A 14,688-nucleotide genomic window follows, 5' to 3' on the forward strand; every position below is an offset into this window, starting at 1 on the left:
CTGTATCTCTAAACTAAACTACGTTACCACATTTCCTACAATGACCGGACATAACGCATTTGGAAAGGGAAGGACTTTGCGTGAGGAAATTGAGTCTTTAGATTTAGACTTTAGAGACACGGTGTAGAAACAGGCCCTTTGGCCCACCGAGTACTAAACGTCATTCCCTTATCATGTATCTATACATTGTAAATGGCTCGATTGGAATCATGTATTGTCTTTCCGCTGACTGGTTAGCAAGCAGCAAAAGCGCTTCACTGTCCCTCGCTACAGGTGACAATAAACTAAACTGAACCCTCTAGTCATCTTATTTACTTCACTATTCGCATCCTTGTTTCTCGCTCGTTATCACACCTTCTCCAGCCAATAATGGACCATTCACGAGATTGATCCCTGGGATGGCGGGACTGTCATATGAGGAAAGATTGAAAAGACTAGGCTTGTATTCACTGGAGTTTAGAAGGATGAGGGGCGATCTTACAGAAACATATAAAATTATAAAAGGACTGGACAAGCTGGATGCAGGAAAAATGTTCTCAATGTTGGGTGAGTCCAGAACCAGGGGGGCACACAGTCTTAGAATAAAGGGGAGATCATTTAAGACTGAGGTGAGATAAAACTTTTTCACCCAGAGAGTTGTGAATTTATGGAATTCCCTGCCACAGAGGGCAGTGGAGGCCACGTCACTGGATGGATTTAAGAGAGAGTTAGATAGAGCTCTAGGGGCTAGTGGAGTCAAGGAATATGGGGAGAAGGCAGGCACGGGTTATTGATAAGGGACGATCAGCCATGATCACAATGAATGGCGGTGCCGGCTCGAAGGGCCGAATGGCCTCCTCCTGCACTTATTTTCTGTGTTTCTATGTTTCTATTATGGACTCCGCCCTTCCTGAGATCATGTGTTGGCTGCCCTGATTTGTTCTGGCCTTTTCTCATATCCTGTCCCGTTTCCACCCCCCCCCCCCCACCCCCAACCTTTAGAATAAGGTTTCCGACCCGACACTGCAGATGCTGCTTTACACTGAAGGTAGACACAATATGCTGGAGTAACTCAGCGGAACTCTCTAAGTTAGAGAAGTCAATATTCATACCGCTGGGATGTCTCCCTCTCCCCTGACTCTCAGCCTGAAGAAGGGTCTTGATCTGATAAGTCACCCATTGCTTCTCTCCAGAGATGCTGCCTGTGCCTAAGGGGTTGGACAGGCTAGATGCAGGAAGATTGTTCCCGATGTTTAAGAGGGAACTGCAGATGCTGGAGAATCGAAGGTTACACAAAAAAGCTGGAGAAACTCAGCGGGTGCAGCAGCATCTATGGAGCGAAGGAAATAGGCAACGTTTCGGGCCGAAACCCTTCTTCAGATTGTTCCCGATGTTGGGGAAGTCCAGAACAAGGGGCCACACACACAGTTTAAGGATAAGGGGGAAATCTTTTAGGACCGAGATGAGATTTTTTTTTTCACACAGAGAGTGGTGAATCTGTGGAATTCTCTGCCACAGATGGTAGTTGAGGCCACAGTTCATTGGCTATATTTAAGAGGGAGTTAGATGTGGCCCTTGTGGCTAAGGGGATCAGAAGGTATGGAGAAGGCAGGTACGGGATACTGAGTTGGATGATCAGCCATGATCATATTGAATGGCGGTGCAGGCTCGAAGGGCCGAATGGCCTACTCCTGCACCTAATTTCTATGTTTCTATGTTTCTTCCATTCTTTAAGGTTTGACCTTACAGATCTTGTATAAATTGGCGTCATTGTGGTTCCGTTGAGAATAAACTGGTGGCAACTTACTGGTTTAATAATCCATTTCTGCTTGGTAGAGCCGTCTGCCCAGGCATTCTTCAACAGCTTGATGTCATGAGGGAGGATGAAGGATTGTGGAAAAAAGCTGAACTCTCTTTTCCCAAATCGTAACTGCATTTTCAACAAGTTACGCCACAGGCGATCCTTGCGCCCGATTTGAAACGATCCTGGAAAGTGATTCAGCTGCAAGGAAATGCAAGAGGATGACTTTTCCAAAGTCCATCAGGATATTTATGATGCTTTGCATAGAACGACATCAAATACAAGAATATAATTTCAATATTAATTTCAATGCTTTTTAATAAAGAACTTAAATTGCTACTCGTTGACCTATTAAAACAAGAACTTGCAAATATAAAGCAACTAAAAGCAGGAAACTGTTCAATACTAAATGATCAGCCATGATTGATTGGTGGGCTGGATGCGATGGGCTTATGGTTTGGCGAAGACATTGATGTTTTAAGGTATTTTTTAAGCCAGTGGCAATCTAACAATGACAACAAAAATTAAAAGCAACTAAAAAACGTAGACAAAAAAAGTCACAAGGAGGGTCGTAAAAGATAAGAAGCTAAATATTGAAATGTTGGAAAGCTCCAGTAGAAACACAAAACGGTGAAAACTCTCAGCAGCGCAAGCCGTCTCACATAGATTCTATGTGACATGCTGAACATTTTCCGCATTTCTGCTTCTACTTCAATGGTGATAGGCCATTGATCCCGGGTCTCCGGCGCCGTATGGCAGCAACTCTACCGCTGCGCCACCGTGCCGCCCTAGCATGATCTATCTTCCTACTGATGGCCTTTCTCCCTGTAACCTGCGTGGGTTTTCTCAGAGATCTTCGGTTTCCTCCCACGCCAAAGACATCCAGGTTTTGTCAGTTAATTCGCTTGGTATGAATATAAACTGTCCCTAGGACACTTGTGTGCAGGATAGTGTTCGTGTGTGGGGATCGTGGACAGGCTGGGCCGAAGGGCCTGTTTCCGCGCTGTATCTCTAAACCAAACTAAACTCCAAGTCTTAACAAAGATGGCAGAAGACTCCAATGGTGGAGAGCGGGGAGTGAGGAGGACGCAGCGAGGTCAGGTTTGGATGTAGAGGATTGGGGAAGGACTCCGATCCTCTATAGCTAGATATAGCTCTTGGGGCTAATGGAATCAAGAGATATGGGGAGATAGCAGGAACGGGGTACTGATTGGGGTTGATCAGCCATGATCATATTGAATGGCGGTGCTGGTTCGAAGGGCCAAATGGCCTACTCCTGCACCTATTTTCTATTTTTCCACGACCGGCCGATTCCAAAACTGCAACTATTTACCTTCTGATATTCCCGGAGGGTCTTAAACAGTGGCGACTTCATATGGTGCCCCCAGCAACCCATCCAATCGTACGATCCTGAAATGCGCACACAGACACACCAACGTTCAACTTGGAAAAGGGAGGCTTCCCCCCCCACCCTCTTCAGTTCCCCCCCACCAGATGCAAACACAGGCAATCACCTTTTAAATATCTTTCTGAGTTTGAATTTGGCTCATTGTCACATGTGCCAAGATACAGTGAAAAGCTTCTGTTGCGTGCTAACCCAGTTGGCAGAAAGACAATACATGATTACAATCGAGCCATTCACTGTGTTCAGATGCACGGTGAAGAGAATAACGCAAATAACATTTAGTGCAAGATAAAGCCATTAAAGTATGATCAAAGATGGTCCGAGAGTCTCCAATGTGTTAGATAATAGCTCAGGACTGCTTTCTGATTGTTGGTAGGATGGCTCATTTGCCTGACAACGGGTGGGAAGAAACTGTCCCTGAATCTGGAGGTGTGTGTTTTCACACTTCTGTACCTCTTGCCCGATGGGAGAGGGAAGAAGAGGGAGTGGTCGGGGTGTGACTCGTCCTTGGTTGTGCTGGTGGCCTTGGCGAGGAAGTACAAAGTGTAAATAGAGTCAATGAAAGGGAGGTTGGTTTGAGAATGAAGGGACAGAAGTTTAGGGGTAACATGAGGAGGAACTTCTTTACTCAGAGAGTGGTAGCTGTGTGGAATGAGCATGGGTGAAGCTCGGCAGACTTGGTACTGGAGTTGGGCGTTTCAGCGCAAGCGTGTGGAGATGGGGGCTCCGCCAGAGCCCAGCCTGTGAATGTGGTTGAGAACAGACAGCCAACTGTGCCATCTCTGGGTGCCCGCTCTACCACCCACCCAAATGGAGCTCAGGGCCTGGCAGGCATTGACGCAGTGACAACAACCTGGCTGCTCAACACCCGGCTTGAGATCTAACTATTCCTTTGGTTTATGTTTCATTCACAAGAAGAAGCTTGATTAGTATGGGTGTCACAGGTTACGGGGAGAAGGCAGGAGAATGCAAATTTGTGAAGCATTCCATATTTTTGCTTTTTCCATTGACAGTAGGGAAGATTCAAACAAGAGGACATGATTTGAAAATTAAGGGACAAAGGTTTAGGGGTAACATGAGGGGGAACTTCTTTACTCAGGGAGTGGTAGCAGTGTGGAATGAGCTTCCAGTGGAAGTGGTGGAGGCAGGTTCGATTTTATCATTTAAAAATAAATTGGATAGGTATATGGACGGGAAAGGATTGGAGGTTTATGGTCTGAGTGCAGGTAGATGGGACTAGGTGAGAGTAAGTGTTCGGCACGGACTAGAAGGGCCGAGATGGCCTGTTTCCATGCTGTAATTGTTATATGGTTTGTGTGTGATGGTCTTGGCTGCGTCCACAATTCTCCGTAGTTTATTGCGATCTTGGATGGGGTTGCTCACAACCGATGCTGTGATGCATCCTCGATAAAATGCTTTCTACTACGCATCCATGCAACAGCCATTTGTCCGTTTGCAGTGGAATGTCAGAGGGCAACCTAACAGAGTTTCTACTAGATACCCACACACTCACGCCTGATTTGAGGCACTTCACACATCAGTGAGAGGACACAGCTAGATGCGACTGACAGAGATGCAACAGCACAGTGGTTAGGCTTCTCAACTAGCAATCAAGAGATTGGCCTGAAGATGTTGAGACAGCTTCAAATCCCTTCAGCCAGGAAATCGACAGCAGACACGGGTTAGATCCCGACCACGGGTGCTGTCTGCACGAAGTTTGTACGTTCTCCCTGTGACCTGCGTGGTTTTCTTCGAGATCTTCGGTTTCCTCCCACACTCAAAAGACGTGCTGGTTTGTAGTTTAATTGGGTTGGTACAAATGTAAAATTGTCCCTAATGTGTGTCGGATAGTTTTAGTTTGCGGGGATTGGTGGTCGGTGTGGATTTGGTGGGCCTGTTTACGTGCTGTGTCTCTAAACTAAACTAAAGGATGCCCTCACCACATAGACGACAATAAATATGATTAATGACTTACTTTTAGTAATTTTGAAATGGGACTTGGCCACTGCATTTTTCACAACTATTGGTGTTACATTTGACATTCTCCATTTCATCTGCTTCCTTAGCTCCCATGGCAATTGTTCAACTGTGGAGGTGATGACAAAAGTAATTCAGTGAAGCAAAATTCACATTATATCATTCAGACCCGATTGCAATGCTATAACAACTCTGCACGTTCTGAACATAAGACTTCAAGCAACGAGGAATCTTGGCACCATGTTAAGCATGGACATTGTGGGCCGAAGGGCCCGTTTCTGTGCTGTGCTCTTCCATTCTTTTTAGGACCTGTCCCACTTGGGTGTCATTTGCGCGTCATTTATGCGACATCATTTGCACGTCAAAAGACGCAAGCATCGTGACGCGCGCATGGCCGGGGTGAGGCTTGTTGGCGCAGGCAGTGACACGCGGGGCGCCCCAGGATTTTGGGGTTCACAAAATCTTCTCGCGCCACCTGCGTGACACGCAAATAACGCCCAAGTGGGACAGGCCCTTTTGTGAGATAAATCTCACCATTTAAAACATCAAGTAGACAAACCACATGGTACGGGAAACTGAGTTGGATGATCAGCCATGATCATATTGAATGGCGGTGCAGGCTCGAAGGGCCGAATGGCCTACTCCTGCACCTAATTTCTATGTTTCTATGGATCAGCAGAGGTGTGTGTGTGTGTGTGTGTGTGTGTGTGTGTGTGTGTGTGTGTGTGTGTGTGTGTGTGTGTGTGTGTGTGTGTGTGTGTGTGTGTGTGTGTGTGGCGCATGTGTGTGAGTGTGAGTGTGAGAGAGAATGTGAGAGTGAGCAAAAAAAAAAAATGGATATTTGGAAATCATATATTTCTCTGTAAATAACACAGCAATGGTAAATAAAAATGGTGGAAAAACTCAGCGTCTATGGAGAGAGGGAGCAGGTGACGTTTCCGGTCGAGACCCGGCTACACTACAGGAGAGCTGGGAAGGGGGAGGGGAAGGAGGGAGCTCTCCCGCAAGCCGACTGTCTCCCCCCCTCTTCCTTTCTTTTTCCCGCTCCCTCCCGCCCACATCAGTCTGAAGAAGGGTCTCGACCCGAACCATCGCCTATCCCATCTCTCCATGGATGCTGCCTCACCCGCTGAGTTTCTGCAGCATTTTTGTCCACCTTCCATTTCTCCAGCATCTGCAGTTCCTTCTTAAACAGCAAAAGGTAAATAGGATCTAATGGCAATAAATACTTCTTTCCTTACTTTTCTCGTTTGGAGTCCCAAAATATACGATCAAAGGCATATCATAGAATAGGCTTTTAATTAATGCTGGTTTAGGAACTTGATGTTTATACTCATGCGATGGTGTGTACCCGATATCAAAAACAGACCTGGAAAAAAGAAGAGAGCAAATAGATTGATATTAAGTAAGTAAGTAAGTTTATTGGCCAAGTATTCACATACAAGGAATTTGCCTTGGTGCTCCGCCCACAAGTAACAACATGACATCCAGTGACAGTTACGAATGACTCAGATAACACTAAACATTAATAATAATAAAACATTAATGATAAAACACAATTGATCAAGCATGTGAACCAACAAAATACCAGATCAAAGAGAGGCTACAGATTTTTGGCTGTTGAGTAGAGCAACTACTCGTGGATAAAAACTGTTTTTATGCCTGGCTGTGGCAGCTTTGACAGTCCGGAGTCGCCTTCCAGAGGGAAGTGATTCAAAGAGTTTGTGGCCAGGGTGAGAGGGGTCAGAGATGATCTTGCCCGCTCGCTTCCTGGCCCTTGCAGTGTACAGTTCATCAATGGAGGGAAGGTCGCAGCCAATAACCTTCTCTGCTGATCGGACGATTCGCTGTCCGATAAGTCAGCTGCAATGAATTTATTGTAATATGAATGCCATCAAAACAAAAACAAAAATTGTTAGAGCCTTATGAAATGCTCCCAATCCACTCACAATACTAGCACTTGGAATTTTAATGAACATTTTTCCAACTGTAACAGAACATTTTAGCTCAAATTCAACTTTGGAAATATTATTCCACTTTGGAAAATACGAGGACGCAAGGAGCTGCAGATGCTGGAATCGTAAGAAAAAGAAAAAGTGCTGGAGTAATTAATCTCCGGAGAACATGGAACGGTGAGGTTTCAGGTCGGGACGCTTCTTCAGTTTGATCGTAGTCGTCAGAAACTGAGTGATTGGAAAATATCGGTCTCCCGCGGTTAAAAGGGTTATTTTACAGACCTAATTCCTTTGTTAAGCAAAGGCTTCCGTAGCGGGTGGTAAATAAAAACATTACTTTTTTTTGTGGGGGATCTCGTTTTCTGTCAATGGAATGACAAAAAAAAAGTTAGAAACTAATTGATTCCCTCCCAGTGAAGTTGCAATAAACCAAAAGCAAACCAGCTAGCTTTGATAAGCTGAAATATGTTCATAAATCATAAGAGCAGAATTACCATATAACCATAACAACACGGAAACAAGCCATCCCGGTCCTACTAGTCCGTGCCGAACACTTACTCTCACCTAGTCCCATCTACCTGCGCTCAGACCATAACCCGCCATTCCTTTCCCGTCCATATACCTATCCAATTTATTTTTAAATGATGAAAACGAACCTGCCTCCACCACTTCCACTGGAAGCTCATTCCACACACAGCTACCACTCTCTGAGTAAAGAAGTTCCCCCTAAACATTTGTCCCTTAATTCTCAAATCATGTCCTCTTGTTTGAATCTTCCCCACTTACAATGGGAAAAGCTTATCCACATCAACTCTGTCTACCCCTCTCATAATTTTAAAGACCTCTATCAAGTCCCCCCTTAACCTTCTGCACTCCAATTACACCATTGGGGTCATCATGGCTACTCCACCATTCAATCATGGCTAGACCAAAAAATGCTGGAGAAACTCAGCGGGTGAGGCAGCATCCATGGAGAGAAGGAATAGGTGACATTTTGGATCGAGATCCTTCTTCAGACTGATGTTGGGGGGAGCGTGAAAAAGCGATCATGGCTGCTCTTTCTTTCACTCTCACCCCCATTCTCCTGCCTTTTCCCCCATAACCTTTGACACCCGTACTAATCAAGAACTTGCCATACTCTGCTTTAAAAATACCCAATCACTTACTTGGCCTCCCCAGCCGTGTGTGGCAATGAATTCTAGATTCACCACTCTCCAACAAAAGAAATTCCTCCCCAATTCCTTCCAAAAGGTACGCCCTTTAATTCTGAGGCTGTGGTCTCTAGTCCTAGACTCTTCCACTAGTGGAAACATCCTCTCCACATCCACTCTATCTACGCCTTTCACTATTCGGTAGGTTAAAAGCCAATTGTTGGAAGATGGAAGTAACTTCAAGTCACTCCTTCCATTAATCATTTCAAAGAGAGTTAATTGTCATTGATTTTCCATGGATTTATGTTTGTTTGGAAGACGCTGCTAAAATGTGCTTCCTGACCTTTGCTGTGGCAATAAATAAAATCAAACTCTTTTGTTATACCTGTAGTAGAGATTTGGGAAGTGAATGCTTGCTAACCAGGAGTCTGGTGCACTATCGTCCTTCAGCTTCATCAAAGCAAATAAAGTACCTCATGGTGGCAGCCCACCACTCCCTACTCAAGTTAGGGATGGACCACCAAACATTAAGATACAAAAAGCAACAAAGAGCTGGAATAACTCAATGGCTCAGGCAACATTCTTACAAAATTCTTAAGGGGTTGGACAGGCTAGATGCAGGAAGATTGTTCCCGATGTTGGGGAAGTCCAGGACAAGGGGTCACAGTTTAAGGATAAGGGGGAAGTCTTTTAGGACCGAGATGAGAAAAACATTTTTCACACAGAGAGTGGTGAATCTGTGGAATTCTCTGCCACAGAAGGTAGTTGAGGCCACAGTTCATTGGCTATATTTAAGAGGGAGTTAGATGTGGCCCTTGTGGCTAAAGGGATCAGGGGGTATGGAGAGAAGGCAGGTACAGGATACAGGTACAGGATACCGAGTTGGATGGCCAGCCATGATCATATTGAATGGCGGTGCAGGCTCGAAGGGCCGAATGGCCTACTCCTGTACCTATTTTCTATGTTTCTATGTAACATCTCTGGAGAACATGGTTAGGTGATGTTTTGGGTCTGTTTAAACAGTAAGATAATAGAGCCCATGTTTTTAAAAACTTCAAGTACTAAAGGGTGTACATTTATTATATTGATTATGAATGATATCTGTAAAACTACATTTAGTGTATTTTAGAGATACAGCATGGAAACAGCCCCTTCGGCCCACTGAGTCACCCGCACACTAGTTCTATTATCCCAGTTTCGCATCCTACACACTAAGGTCGATTTACAGAAGCCAATTAACCTACAAACCTGCAAGTCTTTGGAATGTGGGACAGTGCTGGAGTCTCCCCGGAGACAACCCACGCGGGCACGGGGAGAACATACCAACTCCGTACTGACAGCACCCGGAGTCAGGATTGAACCTGGATCTCCGGCACTGTGAAGGGGCTGTCCCACTGCGGCGACCTAATCCGCCAGTTCAGAAGTTTGCCCTCGACTCATACTCGTAGCATGGTCGACACAGTCCTAGGAGGTCTTTGTAACTCTCCTTCATGCTCGAGAGTAGTCCCCGCGTACTCGAGGCCTCAGCTAGGTCGCAGCGAATTTTTTCAACATGCTGAAAAATGCCCGCGAGTAAAAAAGTCACGATGGAAAAACAAATCGATCAATTTTTTACTCGTAGGTTTAGTTGAAGTAGGTCGGCATGTTGTCGTAGGTAATCGAGGGAAGTCGAAGATAGTCTTCAACATAGTCAAAGGGAGATCGAAGGAGGTCGTCTTCACTCTCCACTATTCGATGTCTAATTTCCCGAAGCTGGTCGAAGCTAGTCTTCAACATAGTCGAAGGACACTTTTTCAAACTCTCCTAAAGTCTTCTAAACTCGCCAATTAGGTCGCCACAGTGGGACAGGCCCTTAAGGCAGCAACTCTACCACTGCACCACCGTGCCATCCTAAACATAAATTGTTGCATTGAAAAACAAAAAAAGGGTGTGGTGAGAAACGAAGGAGGTGTATCAACACGTTTTGGTCTTTTATTTTTCATATTATTTTTCGTTTTAGTCTTTTGATTTTTTTTCAAGTATTTACTTATTCATTCTGCGACTACACTCTTTGGTAGTTTACGGGTTTACAAATTCACTAGCTCTTTCACTCTTTCTCATTCTTGTCCTTTTTCTATTTCATTTTTGTCAAAATTTAAATGTACAATAAATGTATTTTGTCATATGCCGCGGTTTATACGACTGTACACTGCTTATAATAAAAATATTATTTAAAAAAAAAAAAGAAGAAAAAAATGGTGAGTGAAAAGGTGGTAAATTGTTATCCAGACAGCAGATTAGGAAACAAGTACCAAGAGATCATCAGTCAAATGAAACAATGCTTTGTCAGAAAACCTACTTGGTATCAGGAGACTCGGGCATTGCATCATTAAAATTCAGCTTGGTTGAACCTTCCATTGAAATGGTAGAAGAGGAATCCGTAAGGGTGGAACACTCAGACTCCTCTGTAAGGAAACAACTGGCATTTAGACACGGCTAATGACGGTAAATGTCATAAACAATTAACATGGCATTGAAACCAGCCCTTGATTATAGTGTATCTTGAAAGGGACAGGGCTGCATCTTGTCCGGAAATGTCACCATTTGGTTTGGGAACCGCTCTGCCCAGGACAAGAACGCTCTGCAGAGAGTAGTGGGTTTGGCCGAACGCACTATGGGAACTTCTCTCGCCCCCCCCTGCAGGAACTATACAACAGAAGGTGCAACTCCAGAGCCAATAAGATCATGGGAGACCCCTTCCACCCCTGCAACGGACTGTTCCAGACGCCTCCGTTGCCATGCTGTGAGAACGGAGAGGTTGAGAAGGAGTTTCTTCCCAGAGGCCATTAGGACTGTAAACTCCTATCTCCCCAGGGACTAACTTTACTGAACCATTCTATAGTTTTTTTTTTTAATTGCTGTTTTTTTTCCTTTTTACTTCCTCCCACAATTTGCAATATGTAATATATAAAATAATATGTGATTCTGTTCCATTCTGTTTGTAGTTCGTTTGTTGTTTTTGCACAAAGTCCGTGAGCATTGCCACTTTTCATTTCACTGCACATCCCGTATGTGTATGTGACGAATAAACTTGAACTTGAACTGAGGAGTGTTATGTTACTTTATATGTTATCTGTCAGCAAAACTAATTTTAAGTTGTGGAAACAAGGAACTGCAGATGCTGGTTTGCAAAAACAGAACACAACGTGCTGGAGTAACTCAGCAGGTCATTGGATAGGTGACGTTGCAGGTTGGGAAGAAGATGCTGCCTGAACCGCTGAGTTAATCCAGTACTGTATCCCTAATTTAAAGATGTGTCCATACCATATTTAGGTCCAGTTTTGTACACATAGCAAATAAATGATTACAGAATTAACCATATAACAATCACAGCACGGAAACAGGCCATCTCGGCCCTTCTAGTCCGTACCGAACACTTACTCTCACCTAGTCCCATCTACCTGCACTCAGACCATAACCCTCCATTCCTTTCCCGTCCATATACCTATCCAATTTATTTTTAAATGATAAAATCGAACCTGCCTCCACCACTTCCACTGGAAGCTCATTCCACACAGCTACCACTCTCTGAGTAAAGAAGTTCCCCCTCATGTTGCCCCTAAACCTTTGTCCCTTAATTCTCAAATCATGTCCTCTTGTTTGAATCGTCCCTACTCTCAATGGAAAAAGCGTCAACTCTGTCTATCCCTCTCATCATTTTAAAGACCTCTATCAAGTCCCCCCTTAACCTTCTGCGCTCAATTATTAGAGCATGTCTAGGAAAGAAATGCAGATGCTGGTATATATCGAAGGAAGACACAAAATGCTGGAGTAAATCAGCGGGACAGGCTGCATCTCCGGAGAGGAGGAATGGGCGACGTTTCGGGTCGAGTCCCTTCTTCAGACATTATTATAGCAGAGCTGGAAGCCATTTGTCTAATCAAATGTGTCAGCTCTGTGCAATAGTTAACTGATCAACCCCTGAGATTTTCTCCTTTGAATGCATCTGTCCAGTTCTGATAACCAGCATCTGCAGTTCCTTCCTACACATTTTGTCTGCTCCACGGCAAAATCTCCTCAAGGTGTGTCTACTTTGAAGAAGTTCTCCTCCTCTCTCCGACGAGAGTCCTGCAACACCCTCTCTCGCTGCTCCCCCTCTGTGATTCATCACCCATATCTCTTGTTTCCCTTATCCCTAACCAGTCTGAAGCAGGAATCTACCTGAAACGTTATCCATTCCTTCTCTCCAGAGATGCTGCCTGTCCCGCTGAGTAAATCCAGCTTTTGTGTGTCTATCCCGGTTAAACCAGCATCCGCAGTTTCTTCCTACACATTAAATATTACATAATAGCAAAGGTAGACACGTTTTGGGCCATGTATGGCCTCATTGCCAAAGGATTTGAATAGAAGAGTAAAGATGTCTTACTACAATTATACAGGATCTTGTTGAGACCATACCTGCAGTCTCGAGAACATTTTTTTTCTGGAAAGAATGAAATTAAAACTCAGCTCAATGGTTCCTAGGATATCGGTAGCAAGGATAGCAAATGGATTAGGCCTTAAAACCATGTATTCAGGTTCTCGATTGCCTTACTCTGGGCAAAAGACTCTGCATTTACCTCTCAATTTATCTATTCCTCTCCTGATCTTGTACACCTCCTGCACACCAAGGATGAAAGTCCTTGCCTGCTCATCCTCCCCCTCCCTATAGCTCAGGCCCTTGAGTTCTGGCAACAGCCTCGCTAATCTTCTCTGCACCCTTTGCAACTTGACAACATTTTCCTGATAACACGGTGACCAAATTGGAACACAATGCTCCAAATGTGGCCTCAGCAATATCTTATACAACTGTAACATGGCGTCTCAATGATAGACACAAAGTGCTGGAGTTACTGGGTGGGTCAGGCAGCATCTCTGGAGATAAAGGATGGGTGACGTTTCGGGGCGGGACCCTTCTTGAAACAGAAGATATGGGGAGGGGAGGGGGGTGGAGAGCCGTAGGCGAGAAAAGACCAGGACCACAGATCTTAAGGATGACATCAAACGGGTCATGGCAGCCATCGAAAAAGTACGGAAATGGTAAGGGGGAAATTTTAAAAAACACCCAAAGGAAATAGATGTTTAACAAAAAAAACGGGGGGGGGAGGTGCGATCGCTCCGTGTCCGTGTCGGAGGGGGGGGGAGGATGGTTTGAGTTCCTCTTTCCCCAACTCAGTCTGAAGACGGTCTCGACCAGAAATGTCACCTATTCCTTTTGTCCAGAAATGCCGACCGACCCGCTGCATTTTGTGTCTGTCCTTTAATCTTTCAGCCTGATATAGTAGCAGAATCTCCCTGAATTAGCTTGACGCCATGACGGAAGCCGGTTACGGAAACGGCGCTGAAGATTACCCATCACCTACTGCGACTTTTTAGCGGAGTGGACCATCTTGCTCCGCTGTAAGATCTTTGACCAGGGCTGGCCACAAATTAGCTCGGGCAGGGTGGTGCCGGATAAGCCTAAGGTTGCTTTATGAATTTGGAACAAAGTTTTTTTTTTGTTTATTTTATTAGAAGTTAATACAGCACAAAACAGTACAGTGGCACCTAATTTTAGGTGCCAACTATGTAATACCGTAATCCATTCTATGTACAACCTCTAGTTTTATGTTATAAGAAGGAAGTAAGCAGGACAAGAAAAAGAAAACAATAGAAAGGGGAAAAAGTGGAAAAATAGATGGTAGAGAGTAGAAAAACGTGAAGTGTGTATATAAAAAATAAAAAAAGGAAGAGAGAAAGTGGAAAGTAGAAATAGAAGAGAAGGCCCCTTAAAAGAGAATTTTTCAAATCTGTATTCGGAGATGTAGATCTATCCGCAAGTTAACAAAGTTAATCAACTTATTATGACAGCTACAGGAACAATTCATGCAAAGCTGGAGTTTGTAGAGCAGACCATGAAGCAATACATAGGAAAGTCTTTATAAAACATGAAGAGCCAGATTTACCATCATAGTCCTGGCTGCTGGCTTCCTCCAGGCCATCGGCAAACTCCTCCTCTTCAAGGTCAACACTAGTGAGGAACAGAAAAAAATTTAGCTGGTTTGCACCAGAATATTACACCATTAGTTATCTCCGACCTTTTCTTTCTTCCGCATAATACTCTTGAAAAATACGAGGGCAGCTCTGTGGCTGGCAGCAACAAGCACAATGGGGAGAAAGTATTTTTTTGGGGACAAAAAAGGTAAATAATGATGCCACTCGTACTGCTTTGTGCTTTGAGCAACATGGCCAAGATACAACATTTTAGACTTTAGAGTAAGCGTGGAAACAGGCCCTTCGTCCCACCTGACTAGCAACCACCCTGTACACGAGCACTATCTTGCACACCAGGGACAATTTCCGACTTTCTGAAGCCGATTAACCTGCAAATCTGGAGTGTGGGGAGGAAACTGGAGCATCTGG

The 14,688-nt window shown here is 44.5% G+C and overlaps 1 protein-coding gene across 2 annotated transcripts in view; it reads right to left on the reverse strand.

Moving 5' to 3' along the window:
• Positions 1 to 14,688, reverse strand: part of ttll4 (tubulin tyrosine ligase-like family, member 4) — a 97,154-nt gene that overhangs the window by 45,846 nt on the left and 36,620 nt on the right. For both annotated transcript variants that reach the window (XM_055638804.1, XM_055638803.1), the window contains exons 3-8: positions 14,232 to 14,296; positions 10,607 to 10,712; positions 6,404 to 6,531; positions 5,161 to 5,271; positions 3,114 to 3,190; positions 1,787 to 1,981 (exon numbers count right to left, since the gene is read on the reverse strand). In XM_055638804.1, coding sequence (XP_055494779.1) covers positions 1,787 to 1,981; positions 3,114 to 3,190; positions 5,161 to 5,271; positions 6,404 to 6,531; positions 10,607 to 10,712; positions 14,232 to 14,296 — 682 coding nt within the window. The remainder of the gene's footprint in view (positions 1 to 1,786; positions 1,982 to 3,113; positions 3,191 to 5,160; positions 5,272 to 6,403; positions 6,532 to 10,606; positions 10,713 to 14,231; positions 14,297 to 14,688) is intronic.

Source organism: Leucoraja erinacea, chromosome 7 (genome assembly GCF_028641065.1).
Source record: "Leucoraja erinacea ecotype New England chromosome 7, Leri_hhj_1, whole genome shotgun sequence".
In the NCBI taxonomy this organism is placed as follows: Eukaryota; Metazoa; Chordata; class Chondrichthyes; order Rajiformes; family Rajidae; genus Leucoraja; species Leucoraja erinaceus.